At 49.1% G+C, this 16,128-nt stretch overlaps 1 protein-coding gene across 1 annotated transcript; it reads left to right on the top strand.

Annotated features, from left to right (window-relative positions):
* The first annotated feature begins 2,152 nt into the window (after positions 1-2,152).
* On the top strand, positions 2,153-14,454 carry UNC119B (unc-119 lipid binding chaperone B). The gene is made up of 5 exons (XM_067700561.1): positions 2,153-2,442; positions 4,981-5,094; positions 8,548-8,671; positions 8,800-8,972; positions 10,885-14,454. Exons 1-5 carry the CDS (start codon positions 2,199-2,201, stop codon positions 10,995-10,997), a joined length of 768 nt encoding a protein of 255 aa, XP_067556662.1. The 5' UTR covers positions 2,153-2,198; the 3' UTR covers positions 10,998-14,454.
* The last annotated feature ends 1,674 nt before the right edge of the window (positions 14,455-16,128 follow it).

Raw genomic sequence — 16,128 nt, 5'->3', positions numbered from 1 at the left:
AAATTTTAAGAGATTATAATAAGTCTCCTTTGGCTTAAGAGTCTGCCTTCCAGATGCAGATCCTAAGTTAGTTAGTTAGTTTTATTTATTTATTTATTTAAAGGTATACAAGCAGCCCATGATCATATGCTTGTTGTGATAAAATAGTATAGAAGTAGCTCTAAAGAGTGTCAAAAGTGAATATATCCCCCTTTAATCCCTTCCAATTCTCTCCTCCCCCAAGGGAACCTCACTTAACTCTAGTGTATATCCAAACCCCTTCCTGTGTAGTTACAGATAGAAATACTCATATACTTTCAATTTTTTTTTTTTTTTTTTTTCAGTACGCGGGCCTCTCACTGTTGTGGCCTCTCCCATTGCGGAGCACGGGCTCCAGACACGCAGGCTCAGCGGCCATGGCTCACGGGCCTAGCCGCTCTGCGGCATGTGGGATCTTCCTGGACCGGGGCACGAACCCATGTCCCCTGCATTGGCAGGCGGACTCTCAACCACTGCGCCACCAGGGAAGCCCTACTTTCAAATTTTAAACAAATGGGATTATGTGCTTTGCTCCCCCCACCTCAAACTATCTGAGATCTCTCCATACTAGTAAGTAGAGATGGACCTCATTCTTTTTAACAGCTTCATAACATGAATGGGTGCAACTATAACTTGTTGTAATTTTTCAGTTTTACAAATGGTCCTGCAGTAAACATCTTTGTGCATACATGTAGGCTAAGTTCCCGGATGTGGAATTGCAGGTAAACGCGTCAATACGTTTGTTATCATCCCTAAAAAGAGAAAAGCTGGGATCCAGGTAACTCTAGTCCTGTTGCTGAGGACAAATGTTTAGTCAGCAAGTGATTGTGTGAAATGGCTCCATGCTAAACTCCCTTCTTGGTGATTCACAATCAAGTAGCATATTAAGAGTTCTGGAAATTCTTCAGTAACCACTTACTGCTGAGTAGTTTAAAAAGAATTGTTTGCAAAGGGAAATTGCAATGTGCAAATGTGTAATTCTTGTACACATCTTAAAATTTCCCTGAACAGTTTGGGAAGTCTCCCCCCAGGTGGTAATCTCTCAAAGACAGGACAGCATTTAGATAGGAACTGGCCACATACTGTTCCACCAGGCTGGGCAGCTGAGGTGGAGTCAGGTTTGGATTTGGTCCAGGAACCAGGCGAGGCCTGTCAGCCACTCCCAAACCCCTCGGATGAGAGGGATCCAGCAAATCCTGCATAAATCAAGGCTTTGAGGCTGACCAGTGGGGAGACGGGTAGAGTTTCACTTCGGCCTGAGTCTATCTAAGAGGTGACATCAACCTAGCACACACACTTTGCATCAGTCAGGCCCAAGCCTCCAACAGAGAAGGGTGTGGATCCAGAATCTCTAGAGAAGGAGCCACTTGGGGTATAAGAGGGCAGTGTCCTCCCCCCTCCCACTCACCTCCTCCAGTCCTTGAAATCATGGTTAATTTCCATGGCTCAGTGCAGATGTCACCCCTGAAGCCTCTCCCCTAGCCCCTAGACCCCTCCTGTGTGCTCTGGTAGCACCTCTGCTTCAGCAATTAGCAGTCTGTTTTGTCTTCTGGTTCATTCATACTTATTGGGCTGATCTAGAGGAAGGGCCACATGATGAATTATGTACTTCACAGTCTTCCCCAACAAAGTGGGAGCTCCTCCGTAGCCCGGTGCTGTTCAGGCCTTCCTTCACTCATTCATTCATTCGATCATCATTGAGCACCTACCATGTGTCAGGCATTAGCTAGACTGCCTGAATACAGTGGTGAATACAGCAGACTCAATCCCTCCCTCTTTCGTATTCTTATATTCCCTGTAGCCCAGCCCAATGTCTAGCCCAAAGCCTGACACAGTACGGTTTAGAAATGGCAATCTAATTGGAAAGCTGCCTTTGCATAGCAAGAACTGTCTTACCTCCTAGACTACAGATGAAAAAACATTTTCTCAAGATGCCTCGTCTACATTTTATGTGATGGAAAGTCATTTGACTGTACGGGATATTTTTTTAGACATTTGGGGTGACCTCGGGGGCCTGATGGAGAATCTGGAGTGCTAAGGTGCCAGCCACCTGGCTGGACCAACGCTGGCGGGAGGGCGCTAGCGACGCGGCCCGCAGGTCCCGCCCCCACAGGCCCGGCCCCGCCCCCGCTCTCCATAGTTACGGCTGCGGAGGCGGCGGCCATCTTGGCGGCGGAGCGATGAGCGGGTCGAATTCTAAGGCTGCGGCCGTGGGGTCGGCGGCTGGGCCCGGGGGGCTGGTGACTGGCAAGGAGGAGAAGAAGAAGGCTGGCGGCGGCGTCCTGAACAGGCTTAAGGCGCGGCGGCAGGCGCCCCACCACGCGGCCGACGACGGCATCGGGGCAGCGGTTACGGAGCAGGAGCTGCTGGCTCTGGATACCATCCGGCCCGAGCACGTCCTGCGCCTCAGCCGGGTCACAGAGAGTAAGTGCGGGGCAGGCCGCGCCCTCCCCTCGCGCCGGTCCCTGGGTCCCTTGTAGCCTAAGCGGAGCCAGCCGCTTGCCGCTCGGCCAGCCCAGGGTGTCCACCCAGGCGCCTCCGGCCGGCCGGGCCGCGCTGCCCACCCTCACCTAGACCTGGTCGGGAGGGGTTCTCGTGGGCTTGACTGCCCTCCTCTGAGTCCGGCCACGCTAGGCTTCCTTGTGGCCCGTCCCCGCTGGGCCCTCAGGCCCGGCCGTTCTCCTCCTCAGCTGGATCTGTTTGGGTGGGGGCCCGCCTTGGCTTAACCGGATCCTCCTGACCCTGGGAAGTGGGCCGCTGCCCCCCAGCCATCAGTGAAGTTCCTGACCAGCTAGGCGCCCTCAACCTGTCTACAGCCAGCTTCTGCCGCCCTCTGCCAGCCCAGACCCCTACCCTAGCTGCTTTCTCTGCCTTTCCCTCCCCTCCGGCCCCTGACAGCCCCGCCCCCTTTCCAGCCTGCCTTGGCCCCCTACCTCTTTGGGTCCCTAGCTTGCCCCTTTGTGTGCAGGTGGACTCCTCCTTCCTCAAATACATTGCCGTGGCATTTCGTGCCGCATTAAAAAAAAATTAATAAAGTTTCAGTTCACGTACAAAACCAAAATGTGAATCCTGCTTTTGACACTTGTTCCAGTGAATTAAGAATATGTCAGGGTGTCAGAGATGCATTTCTTGCATAAAATGCAACCGTCCTACACCTTTTCATTGATAGTACGAGGGGTGGGGAGAAATATATAGCTCACCCCCTGTCCTGGTTTTCCTCTTTTCTGTTCTCTTCCAGGCCAACCCCTGACTTGATGCCTTTTTTCTTGCTGCTGTTCCCCACTAAGAGTTTGCAGTCAGTTGGTTAGACCCTGCTTGCCCAGCCGGCCCTGTCCTCCAGACTTCTAACGTTGAAGCACCAGCACTCCCTTGATGGATTAAAGGCTGCCGTCCTATTATCTGCTGAATTGCTTTAGTCGGCAGCCCAGGGGTGCTCAGGTGTCCCTCAGGGAGATGGAGGCCGCCCCCAGTGATTTGAGGATGACAGTTTGGGGGGATAGGCCTTGGTCCAGCCTGTATGAAAGGGAATTCCCATCTCCTAAAATAGCTTTAATTTGAGTCTGGGTATTTTCATATCCCTATTTTCCATCACTGTTTGGTTTGGGACTGTCCTTTGCATGCCTGAGTATATCTTTAGAAGGTCTTGCTATTCTGTTTCATAGAAACATTGTGAAAAAGCTGCTTCTGTTCTGACCCAGATTTCATTTGGGGCTCTGAAGGTACGGAAATGCTCACCATCTCACCTTTCTCACCCCATGCTTTCTCCTGATACCAAAGGTGAATTAGGCCACTCTAATGCCTGGCCCTACGCGGCATTCTAGGAGAGCACTCAGGTCCTGTGTAGGAGCTTAAGCGTGGTGCCATTGCCCAAACACACCTCAGCAGCTTATTGGAGAAAGTCACAAGTCAGCTTGGTGACCTCTGGATTCTTTACTCTTCTTAAAGTCTGTTCCGTTCAGCAGGTTATTTATTGAGTCCCCTCTAAAGGTGCAGAACCAATCTCAGCACTTTTGGGAGTTACAGAATAATCAGTAGCTCTCAAGTTTGCCATCTTATTGGAGAGTCAGCTCGTAAAACATGAAACAGCTAATGCAAACAGGCAGTACAAGATAAAGTGTCAAAGTGAGTTGTGGAGAAGATGCTCTCAGGAGTCATGAGAGAAAGAAATCAATGAAATTGTCTTTGATCAGTACTGTTTTGATTAGTTGATCAGGTTTCTGGGGGCTCTCCTTCACTTTGGCCTCACGCCCTCCACAGCAGATCCGTCCTGCTGCCTGGGTAGGTATGGCCCACCACCTGGTTTTGTGCAGCCCACAAGCTAAGAGTGGTTTTAACCTTTTCAAATGGTTGGAAAAAAAAAAAAATCTTGGGACACATGGTTATATAAAATTTGTATTTCGTGTCTATAAATAGTTTTATTAGAATACAGCCACGCCATTCATTTCCATGTTCGTGGCTGCCTTTGTGCTACAGCGACACAGCTGAGTAGTTGTGATAGTGACTGTGTGGCCAAAAGCCTAAATTATTCATGATCTGACCCTTTACAGAAAAAGTTTGCTGATCTGTGCTTTGTGATACGTTCAGCAAACATGCACCATATTAGCCATTAGATCAGCATAAATGTTTTAAAATGGATTTCTAAAAAAAATTCTATCCTGCTGTGATATCCAATGAAAGGTTTATAGGCCATTTTTGAAGTGTTTCCAAAGAAATCCCCTTTTACCATCCCTATTTCTAAAGTGTTACAGTAATCTTTCATCCACACAAGCCCATGCACTTTTTTTCTTTCTTGGATCCCCTAATTCTCTCCACACAACTTTTGCTTATAACATAAAAGGAAGTTTTGGGGTGTATTTTAAGTGAATTGTGTAAGAAAAAAACCTGAGTTTGCTTCAAAACTTGAGAAAGAAATGGTGGATTTGGAGGATTGTTTAACGGCATTGGTCTCTCTCTCATTTTCAGATTATTTATGTAAACCCGAAGACAACGTCTACAGTATTGATTTCACACGCTTCAAAATTCGAGATTTGGAGACCGGGACAGTGCTTTTTGAGATTGCCAAACCTTGTGTGTCAGGTAGGCCTTAGTATTGCAGTAGTCACTTGACAGTTGGAGCAAAAGGTCTTTCACGCTTGAGTTTTTGTGTGCCATTGCATCCTGTGTCACAGACTCCAGCGGCCTGCTTCCAGCCGCCTCCTGAAGCCTGCCTGTGGGCCTGTTGGCTTGAAGCTGTGCTGAGAGGCTGATGTTTGTTGAGTATCTACTCTGCGCTGGTCACTGTGTTCCACATCTTTCTGTTTACATCAGTTCATGTAATCCTCACACCTCCTTGGGGGGTTATTATCCTTATTTTACAGATAAGGGAACTGAGGCCCAGAATTTCCAGGTGACTTTTCTAAGGTCCTCTGCCCTTTGATCTTACCATGTTTCCTCCACTTAGGAAAGGAATCCTTGAAATTAAACTCCAGTGAGGAAGCCTACCTGAACCTTGAGTCCTGGGGACACTCTGGAAGGGTGATACGGAGGATTCTAGTCCAGATCATGAGGCAGTGTCTTCTCACGCCCTTTCCTTTAAATAGTGTCTCAGATTTCCCAGTAAGTCCTAGTTTGGACTTTAATGTCTGCCATTTTCTGGATGAACAGAAGGCCCAGACCTGTGAACTCATCTACTTGGGACCCCTTAAGGTAGCTTTGAATGGACACTTCCTGTGCTTGTGATGCAGTTCCAGGGTGATTCATTTCTGACCAGGGGACCACATGTAGGTCTTTGGAGCACATCACTGGAAATGGAGCACCCCCTGGAGTTAGTTACTAGAACACCAGCCTAGATAGTCCTTCAGAGTATCAGTCATGGTCTGTGTTGATGACTCTTTTTGCCAAGCTTTTCTCATCTGATTTGCTATTCAGAAAGAGCCTGTAAATTTGGTAAGACAGCTGTTGGTAACCCAGGTAAGTCAAAAGGCTTTCATGAAAAAGTCTCAGCTCAGGTTAATTATACAGCCAAGGCTAGAGCACTGGTCTCCTCACCCCATCCAGTATTCTTTTTTTTTGAAATTAATTAATTAATTTTTGGGCTGCTTTGGGTCTTTGTTGCTGCACGTGGGCTTTTAGTTGCAGCGAGCAGGGGCTACTCTTCGTTGCGTTGTGCAGGCTTCTCATTGTGGTGGCTTCTCTTGTTGTGGAGCATGGGCTCTAGGCGTGCGGGCTTCAGAAGTTGTGGCACATGGGCTCAGTAGATGTGGCTCGCAGGCTCTAGAGTGCAGGCTCGGTAGTTGTGGCGCACGGGCTTAGCTGCTCTGCGGCATGTGGGATCTTCCCGGACCAGAGATCGAACCCGTGTCCCCTGCATTGGCAGGTGGGTTCTTAACCACTGCACCAGCAGAGAAGTCTCACCACCCAGTATTCTTTATGCTGTCATAATCTAGTACTGACCAGGGCATCTAAAGGCTCAAGCTTGTGGGTACTTAAATCTTGTATTGGGAGGGTCAGGGCCAGCCAGCTTCCTGGGCCTGTGCTGTTCGTATCTCTAAGCCACAGGTCCTAGTACTTAAGATGTTCCCAGGACCCCAGGGCTACTTCAGGTGTATGGATTTGCATGAGACTGGGCTCAGAATAGTCATTTCAGTATAAAACTAAATCTCAAGAAGAAGGTCAGCTGCAGATACTGTAAAAATACCTTGATTTACGACCCATCCAGTCTTTACCTTTAAGGATCTTGATTCACTAAGAATATGCACACACTGATTCAGTGCCCTCCTACAGCACTTGTTCGGATGAGTTCGAATCCCTGAGAAGGTTTGGTCTGATCCTTTTTGAATCCCATTGTTGGAGCCAGGGCTGTGGAGTCTCTGACTTTGAACCTCTACTCAGTCTGGTTGCCCAGCTCCTCTTGGGCTTGTCACAGGCAGAGATGTTTGATGCTAAAAAAGACTCCTCTTTTACTGCACCTATGTTCAGCCTGGAACTGGAAAAAATACCCTTGCTGGATACTGGGTGGCTGTAGCTATTAGAGAGGGAACTAACTCCTTGTTTACATTAGAATGTTCTCTGATTCATTTTACAAATCTTTCATTCCTGGGTTCAGGAGTGGACTAGACCAGAGCCCGTCGTTACTCTTGTGGACCCTCTCTCAGGTCTCACATGTTGGTTCATGGCCCATCTGCTTCACCTTTTCCCAGGTGCTTGGAGTGTTGGGCCTGGTATGGCCTGGAATAGGCATTAGTCCAAGGAAGTGCAGTACCCCAAGGCTATAGGTCAATGTCTTCCATTTAAATAGCACAATTATTTCTAGGGATTTGTCTTTGCTATGTCAGAAATTTTTGCATTTTTTGAAGGTGCCTTTTGAATAGTTTCAACTTTTATAGCCTCATTCTTTTGGTTAGCAGCAAGCACTTTAACTGGGTCAACAGCAGACCTAGTCTGTATAGCAGAGACCACGTCACAGCCACCCAGCTGGTGTTTCAGACTTCACCGTTAGGATATGGCCCAAGGCCCCAGATTATATAAAAGGCAAACAGCTTAGTGTTTAAGAACAGGCCTTGAGTCTGACGGACCCGGATTCACATCCCTGCTCCCTCCATTTACTACAGGCGTACCTCATTTTACTGTGCTTCACTTTACTGTGCTTCACAGATATTGTGTTCTTTACAAACTGAGGGTTCGTGGCAACCTTTCATTGAATAAGTCTATTGACGCCATTTTTTTCAACAGCATTAAAAAAAATTTTTTTTTATTGAAGTATAGTTGATTTACAGTTTTTTTTTTTTTAGTGTTGTGTTATTTTCTGGTGTACAGCCAAGTGATTCAGTTATACATATGTATATTTTTTCATATTCTTTTCCATTATGGTTTATTATAGGATATTGAATATAGCAGCACTTTTTTTTTTTTTTTTTTTTTTTTTTTGCGGTACGCAGGCCTCTCACTGTTGTGGCCTCTCCCGTTGTGGAGCACAGGCTCTGGACGTGCAGGCTCAGCGGGCATGGCTCACAGGCCCAGCTGCTCCACGGCATGTGGGATCCTCCCAGACCGGGGCACAAACCCGCGTCCCCTGCCTCTGCAGGCAGACTCTCAACCATTGCGCCACCGCGGAAGCCCCAGCAGCATTATTTTTAAATTAAGCCGTATGCATTGTTATTTTTGGACATAATGCTATTGCATACTTAATGGATTATAGTAAAGTGTAAACATAACTTTTGTATACACTGGGAAACCAGAAATTTCATGTGACTCTCTTTATCATGGTGGTCTGGAACTGAACCCGCAATCTCTCTGAGGTCTGCCTATATCTGGGTGACTTTGGACACGTTAGCTAATCTCTCTGAGTCTGAGCTTCCTGGTCTTTAAAGTGGAGATAAAATGAAGACAAAATCTACAGGATCACAGGATCCTGTGAAGCGCGCAGCACGGGGCCTGGAATTACAGCATGTGCTCAGTGAGTACTGGCTGCCCTGCCATATCGGTGTCGGTACTGCTGATCGGTCGTGCTCTTTGCCGAGATGGTGATTCAGCTTCTGTGTGCTCTTGCAGACCAGGAGGAGGAGGAGGAGGAGGCGGCGGCGGCGGCAGGCGGAGATGTGGATGTCAGTGCTGGCCGCTTCGTCCGCTATCAGTTCACGCCAGCATTTCTCCGCCTCCGCACCGTGGGCGCCACGTGAGTACCAGCATTTCCTGAAGGGGGGACGTTCTTCTGGTTCAGAGAAGAATGTTCTCCGTTAGGTTTGGGGTTGGCTTTAGAGGAGGGAGGAGGCAAAGTCAGGCTCACAGAGATTTATTCTGCAGGGTGGAGTTCACGGTGGGAGACAAACCTGTGTCAAACTTCCGGATGATCGAACGGCACTATTTCCGGGAACGCCTGCTGAAAAACTTTGACTTTGATTTCGGCTTCTGCATCCCCAGCAGTAGGAACACTTGTGAACATATCTATGAGTTTCCCCAGCTTTCTGAGGATGTCAGTACGTATCCCCTGACTTTCAGAACATCCTGGATTCTTCAGGCTAGAGGAACAGACCTTGAAATGAAATCCATCTAGTCCAACGACCTCATTTGCAGAGAAATAGGGACATGATGCGTCTCTAGTCTTTCGACCTCAGGCTTCTCGTTTCCTATTGCTCCTGTCTCATGTTTCAAACTCTGACTCTGCCTGCATGGGAACACTGAAGGTTTTAATACAGGCCATCCCTTTTAGATGCCTGCTGCGGGGAAGAGAGTGGCTGAGGGAGATAAGAGGAGGCCCCTGACAATCCCTGGGAGTCCAGTTCAATACACGGCCAGTCATGGTTTCACTGTGTTCTAGTCACCGGCTCCTGCTCGGCACTCCTTTTAGCCCTTTGCTTTTTCCCTAATCAGAACTACATGGGAAACTGTGAGTTAAGTAGAATTCTAGTCCTGAGGACTACCTCTTTCTCATTCTCTGCAGGTAGAAGGTTAATTAGATGAAACTGTTAGAATAGATCCAGCAGGCGCTAGGAAGCTGTTAGAGGTTCGGAGCAGAAGGAGTAACGTGAGGGAAGCCGTGTCTGAGGAAGAGTCACCCTGTAGTTCTGGGGAGGAAGAACTGGGGAAGGCGCCGGAGGGAGAAGGCTGGGCCGGGGAGGAGATGGACTGAATGACAGAGGAAGAACAGGCTGTGTATTCCCATGGCTTCGGTCTGGCCCTCTCACATTGGCATCCCCTGTGAGGAATTAGGGAAGGTTGTTCTAGAGCAGTCAGGATGTGAGTGGGATCCTGTGAGTAGTGGTGGAGTTTAGTTGGATTGTTGGCGAAGGTCTACATACACCGACCAATTTTCTCAGAATCCCAGGTCCTTAAAATTGTCATTTTCTGACAGGTATTCTTGACTGGTGCAGCAGTACTGTTCCCAGGTAAAGTGAGGATTGCTGAGGAGTGCGCAGGGCGTTGATGACCGCATCAACTGTTAGGATCCTCGTTTGAAGCCCGCTCCCCAGGCTGGGCTGGGATGTGTAGATGCTTGCGAGAAAAGATTATGTACAGTATTTCAAGTTTTTATCTAAGGCCATGTAACTTTTTCTTCTTGAAGCCAAGTAAGCTAAAAGAGCGTGGGGGTCAGTACTCTGGATATGAACTAAATAACTCTGGCCTGGCTGAGTCCAAAGAACTTGAAACAGTCAGCTCTCCTTTTGAGAACTGTGGTCAGCAACAGCATTTCCTCCAGAGGATTCAGAATAGCATGTGACCATTGACTCAGAACCAACCAGAGGTAGTGACTCGCAGTTCTCTTGACCCTCCAGTTACGGTTAAAGAGGTCGGGGCAACTGCCAGAACAAACAGAAGATTTAAATCTGGATCCCAAGACAAGCTCACCCTTTGCTGGATTGTTGGCAAGTTAATACCCCGAGCCACCTCTGGAGAAGGCTCCTTGCCCTTTGTGCCCCTACATCCATGCGCATCTGGGATTCCTTTGTTGTCAGGGTTGCCTGCGGGACGTGAGCACAGTGAGGCGCAGCTTTCTGAATTTGGACCAGAGTGTCTAGAGGTGGGGACCAGAAGCACCAAGTCAACAGGCTGCTGTGGTGCCTGTTGGCAAACGGGCGGGCACCTCTCCCTGGGGTTCTGACGGAGCACCAGGCTGGCGATGGCCTCGGAGGGTCAGGTCCAGAGCTGGTTGCATCCTTCTGTTGAAGTGGACAGCATGCTCAGTTTGGGGGCCTCTGTGGTCCCCAGGTCTCCCCAGCTCTCAAGGCCTGGCTCCCTCTGTTCTGACTTCATTATTCTGACAGCGTGTGCTCACATTTTCAGGAAGGGCTGGTTTACGAATTTTAGAGGGAATGCTAAGTTTTATCCCACCTGGCCCATGGGGCAGACTCACACATAAGTCTTTGCTTTTTTCCTTTCCCTGACTTGCAGTTCGTCTGATGATTGAAAATCCCTATGAGACCCGTTCTGACAGCTTCTACTTTGTCGACAACAAGCTGATAATGCACAACAAGGCTGACTATGCCTATAACGGGGGCCAGTAGCTGTGGCAGGAGCGGACGGGGAGGTGCTTTGCTGTGGCCCAAGGTCCTGGTGCACGGAGGTGGCTGAAGCTGCGGTCTGTCAACACACATCTGGAACCTGGCCCCAGGAAGCCGAGGCTGGGGTGGCAGTTTCCTGTGCTCCAAGAGAGGTGCCAAGCAGTGCTGTGTTTCCTTCCCCAGTATTTTTTCTTCCTTTTTTCCCTGCCCCTTAGGTCACGGAGGTACTATAGTAAAACTTAGCATAAGCCTTCTGGAATCCAGATAAAAATAGAAAGTTTATTTTCATGTAGTCATGGCTCCTCTGGGTTGTCCTGTTGAGCCTGGGTCTCTCCAGGCAGAGCTGTGCCGGGGAGAGAAGGCTCTTCTGTAGGTTCAGGGGCGCTGTGGGAAGCTGAGACTCCTCTCTCGCCTGCGGGGTCGCCATCAGCACACTCTGACCTCAGCCTGTGCATCGTCCTAAACCAACTCGGGGGGCAGAGGGAAGGAGTGGTGCCAGGAGTTGAGGCACTGGGGTGGGCAAGGCTGCCAAACTGAAGGATCTGTCTTACGTAGGGGCCGCTTATCTGTCTGACTTCCGGATCCTCAGCCGGTCCTCCTGGGGCTCCACTGAGGTTTCAACCTGGCAGTGCCTTCCTGTTCTCCTTCCAGAGGAAAGATGAGCTTGCTCTGCTTCTCCTGGCTCCTAACTTTTGAGTTTCTCCTGAAATACAATGTGTCAGTTTTGCTCTTGGAACTGTAGTATCTCTGGAGGCCAGAGCAGGCCTTATTGTATTTTGTTTTTTTATTTCTAAGCTTCTTGTGGGGAGGCTTTATAAAATGTCAGTGGCATTCCCAGCATATAGGATGTGTGGCGAGACTTCTGATAGTATCAGTCAGGCTCCCGGGGCTAATCTGGGTCATGTCGTACCTGCTTTTGTACTGAAGTAGTTCCTGGAATCATCCTGGCTGGTCAGACCTAAGTAATGTGTATTCTGGTCCTTTGGAGTGGTTTTGGAATGTCTGCCACTTGGAATGGCTTTGGGCGTTGGGAAAGGGGGAAATCAGCTGAGGTGGCCTATCAGAGAGACGTGTTCTCAAAAATCTTCCTCACACATCCCTCAGGCCTCACTGGATGGGCTGTCTGCGCTTCAGCTCCCTACTGTTGTCCGACAGTGCGGGCGATTTAAGTGCTCAGTCCCAGCTCCTGACCCTCTGATAAGACTGTTGCTGCGGCCAGGGTTTAGCATTGCTAGAAAGGTCACAGTAGGAAGGGCCCAGGTACGTGGTATCTGTGACCAGAGAGCTGTCTCCCTAGGTGCTTGGGAGAAAGGCCAGGTGGAGCCAGGGAGAGAAGGGCCAGCGCTTTGCCACAGATGCTCCTGTGCTTTCACTGACCGGTGTTGCTCCCTGTTTGCATTCTAGAGCGTGAGTGGCCTTGAACCGTGGTCCAGTGCTTTTTGTCAGGCCAGAGTCTGGGCTGTGTCAGATGCTGGCAACTTCCTCACTGAGAAAACCCTGGTTAGCCCTGTGTGCTGGCACTGCACCTAACCCCCGAGGGAGGAAGAGACCGGGTTCCCTGCAGGGTGGGCTACTCATCCCCAGACCGGTGAATCCCAGAACTGGAGTTGGCTGCAAATCCAGGTGCCTTACGTGTGGCTCCATCCCATACACTGCCGGACAGACATCAGCACTGCCTCTTCACCTTCTGTTTCTCACTGGGGCTCCCTCAACAGATTTGTGTTCACTGAGCTTCAGAATAACCCCTTCTCTCTGTGACAGAACCCAGTCTGGAGAGTTTTTCTACTATTTGATGTTTAATTATTATCTAGGATGTGGTTTCTGGAGCTGCCCAGAACTCTGCTCAGTAGAGTGTGTCTTGGAAATGTGTCCCAGGCAGACCACGTATTGTAGGCTAGTGGGCTGTCTCTTACCTGCAGTGTTAGCTTTTGCTGGGAAGAGGGCCGAGGAGGCAGGCATTCTGGCTTGAATAGTGCTGTATCCTCTTCCCAAGAGCTTGCTTTAGTCTCACTGGAGACCGTTTTGAGGCCATGCTTGATCTGTGCCCAACAGCACAGGGATTTGCTATCTTCTGCTCCTGAAGGTCTGGTGTTCTGTAGCTGGGACTCTGGATTCTTGTGGCTAGCTACTCAGGAAACCTTGAGAAGCATTACCTCTCTGGGGTGTTAGCTAGGGTAAGTCTGAAATTCAAGCTTTTGTACCCGAACTGGGGAGAGAATTGGAAGTCATACCTTCTCTGAAAGTAGCTGAACTCATCAGAAGCTGAATCAGGAGGCCGTGTTGTTAAGGAGGCTGGGCTATTGATAGCAGTTACCTGTGGGCAATAAGATAGGAGGAAAAAACCTACCTGCCTGGGGAGACCATGCCCTCTGTTCAGAGCTGGTACCTGAGAGGAAGCGCCTAAAGGTAACACATTCCAGCAGACTGACAGGCCCAGCTGGCGCCTGGGGGCCTGCTGCCTGCACCCCTCCCTCTCGTGTCTTGCTCCTTCGTGTCCCTTTGGCCTGGAGTCTCCTGGGAGAGTGACTCTCTTTTCCTGTGGAGCTTTTGGGCTAAGATGCCCTTTCAGCTGCTGCAAAGAAGATCCTGGTTTATTTTATTCTATGTTTTAAAGAGTAAACAGAGGAAATAAGTAAAAGTAGTCCTGGGATAAAGTAGGTCATCCTCTCCTCGTGTGTTAGCTCAGAGCTGTCTTGCAAGGAAAGTACTTTTCAGGGCCTTGTCGGCCTTCCTGAAGACGTCACAGTCTTTGGGCCATCCAGTTCTCAAATAGGGGCGGTGATTTGGGGGCGTTGGGGCTATGCAGAGACTGGAGATTCTTGACGTGGCAGTAGCTGGGGGAATCTTCAGCTTGTTTCTTCAGTTGAAGTGGGACTCATTTCCGGAATGGACTTAATAGGCTGTGTCTAATGTACAGATTGGGTGAGTCTTGCTTTAGTGTGTCTTGCCACCCTCGATAGGCTCCCAGGGTACTCTCTTTTTTTTTCTGTAACGTCCCTTCCTTCTGGTGGCCATTGTCACTCTGACGTCAGTGAGGTTGGGGAATGGGGACAGTTCTCAGAATCATAGCACAGACTCGTCTGTGTGTGTGGACCCCTGATGCAGAGGGTGCTGCCGTGCCTGGCCCAATTGTCAGATCACCATGTTTCTCACATTCCGTGTCACAGGACATCTTAGGTACAAGAAGGGTCTGGTGGAGGTGGATTTACCCCTTGTTGCACAAAGGATCATGTAAAGTCACTGAACTTGTGAAAGTCTATTTTTTTCCCCTGTATATCTATTTTTCACAGAATGTAAGAAGCGTTAATGACCTGGTCTGTCCTTCTTCCCCTTTCCCCTTCACCTGAGGTCCTCATTCCAGTTTGTATTGTCTTTGTGTCCAAAGTAAACTAGGTGACTTATTTGTATAAAATGTTATTTTGCCACAAGAGACAGTAATAAAAGAAAGATTTTCACAGTATGCGCGTACCCTCTCTGGTCTCCTGACTGGGCCCCTTGAGTCACGGGGCGGGCAGGTATGGAGTGGAGGTGGGCTCTGAGTTTCTTTACGTGGCCTTTCTGTAAGTATTGGTTTAATGAGTAGAGCTGGTTTCTAGGGTGATTAGGGCACAGTATTGAGCTTTAGGCTTAGTATTTTTTGCTTTACATTTTGATGGAGTTCTTTGAGAATTAAAAATGTATATACATGTTTTTAAAACATGTTCATTAAGGTGTGTTTTAACTATACCTCATTTAAGAGTAAATTCACCTCATTTAAGAGTACAGTTTGGGGCTTCCCTGGTGGCGCAGTGGTTGAGTCCGCCTGCCGATGCAGGGGACACGGGTTCATGCCCCGGTCCGGGAAGGTCCCACATGCCGCAGAGCGGCTGGGCCCGTGAGCCATGGCCGCTGAGCCTGCGCATCCGGAGCCTGTGCTCCGCAACGGGAGAGGCCACAACAGTGAGAGGCCCGTGTACTGCAAAAAAAAACAAACCAAAAAACAAAAACACCAAAAAAAAAGAGTACAGTTTGATGAGTTCTCACAAATGGATTCATGATCACAATCATGATACAGGGCATTTCCATCACCTCAGAAAGTTCCCTCAAGTGTCTGGTGTTTGCAGCCCATTCCCTCCCTCTATCCAGCCCCTTGCAACCATCTTCTGATTTGTGTCTCTTTTGGAAAACTTGTATACTTTTCGTATAAAACTTACATCTATGTTTAAGCTCACAAACAAAACAAGTTAAAAATAAGTCTGGTTTAGATGGTCTGTGGCACCTGAAGGCCTATTGGCCTCTGCCCACAAACATCACTCATTTCCCCCTTTCTCCTGCTTCTTGCTCTTTTCTTCCTGGTGCCCAGGTAGAGTGATGAAAGGTGAGGAAACTTCGGAGCATTTGCCAACGACAGTAAAAGTACTGTGGATTTAGAGGCTTTCTTTTGAATGCATTTCTTTTTTTTTTAATTTATTAATGAAGCTGAGATCTTGGCTCCATTAATTTACTTATATTTTAATTAATTAATTAATTATTATTAATTTTTTTTTGCGGTATGCGGGCCTCTCACTGTTTTGGCCTCTCCCGTTGCGGAGCACAGGCTCCGGATGCGCAGGCTCAGCGGCCATGGCTCACGGGCCCAGCCGCTCCGCGGCATGTGGGATCCTCCCGGACCGGGGCACGAACCCCTGTCCCCTGCATCGGCAGGCGGACTCTCAACCACTGCGCCACCAGGGAAGCCCCTGAATGCATTTCTTTTAAGTGCAAGGTAACATTTGAAAGACTTTGCCGCATCTTTTAATAGATCTGCAGGAAGCAGAGCAAGATCTTGAAGGAAGACAGAACTTTTGGCGTGTGGGTCAGTGCTGGGGACAGACGCCTGGCTGAGTTATGTGGGAAGAAAGGCAGCTGTAGAGACTGGGTTCCTGGGGGCGTGTGGGAGGTGTCTGGAGCCTGTGAAGTCTGACTCACACCTGTGCCCATGCAAGACCCTTGGCAGGCAAGTGAAATCGCCGTAGTTTTGGGGGCAGGGTGAAGGCGTCCTGACGGACGCTAAGGACCAGTGCCCCCTGATCCCGGTGGAGGGGTGGGGTGGGGGGCTCTGCCCCCCAGTTGGGAGTGAGACGGTGGGACCACAATGGAACAGGGAAGCAGCAGT

This window comes from Pseudorca crassidens, chromosome 12 (assembly GCF_039906515.1).
Source record: "Pseudorca crassidens isolate mPseCra1 chromosome 12, mPseCra1.hap1, whole genome shotgun sequence".
NCBI lineage: Eukaryota > Metazoa > Chordata > Mammalia > Artiodactyla > Delphinidae > Pseudorca > Pseudorca crassidens.
This window is presented reverse-complemented; position numbering and strand designations above follow the sequence as displayed.

Excerpts from the sequence above, each read along its gene's own strand:
- UNC119B (XM_067700561.1), top strand. The coding sequence starts at position 2,199 with ATGAGCGGGTCGAATTCTAAGGCTGCGGCCGTGGGGTCGGCGGCTGGG. Across the intron at positions 2,443-4,980 it reads CCTCAGCCGGGTCACAGAGA|ATTATTTATGTAAACCCGAA; the intron begins GTAAGTGCGGGG and ends TCTCATTTTCAG. Across the intron at positions 5,095-8,547 it reads TGCCAAACCTTGTGTGTCAG|ACCAGGAGGAGGAGGAGGAG; the intron begins GTAGGCCTTAGT and ends GTGCTCTTGCAG.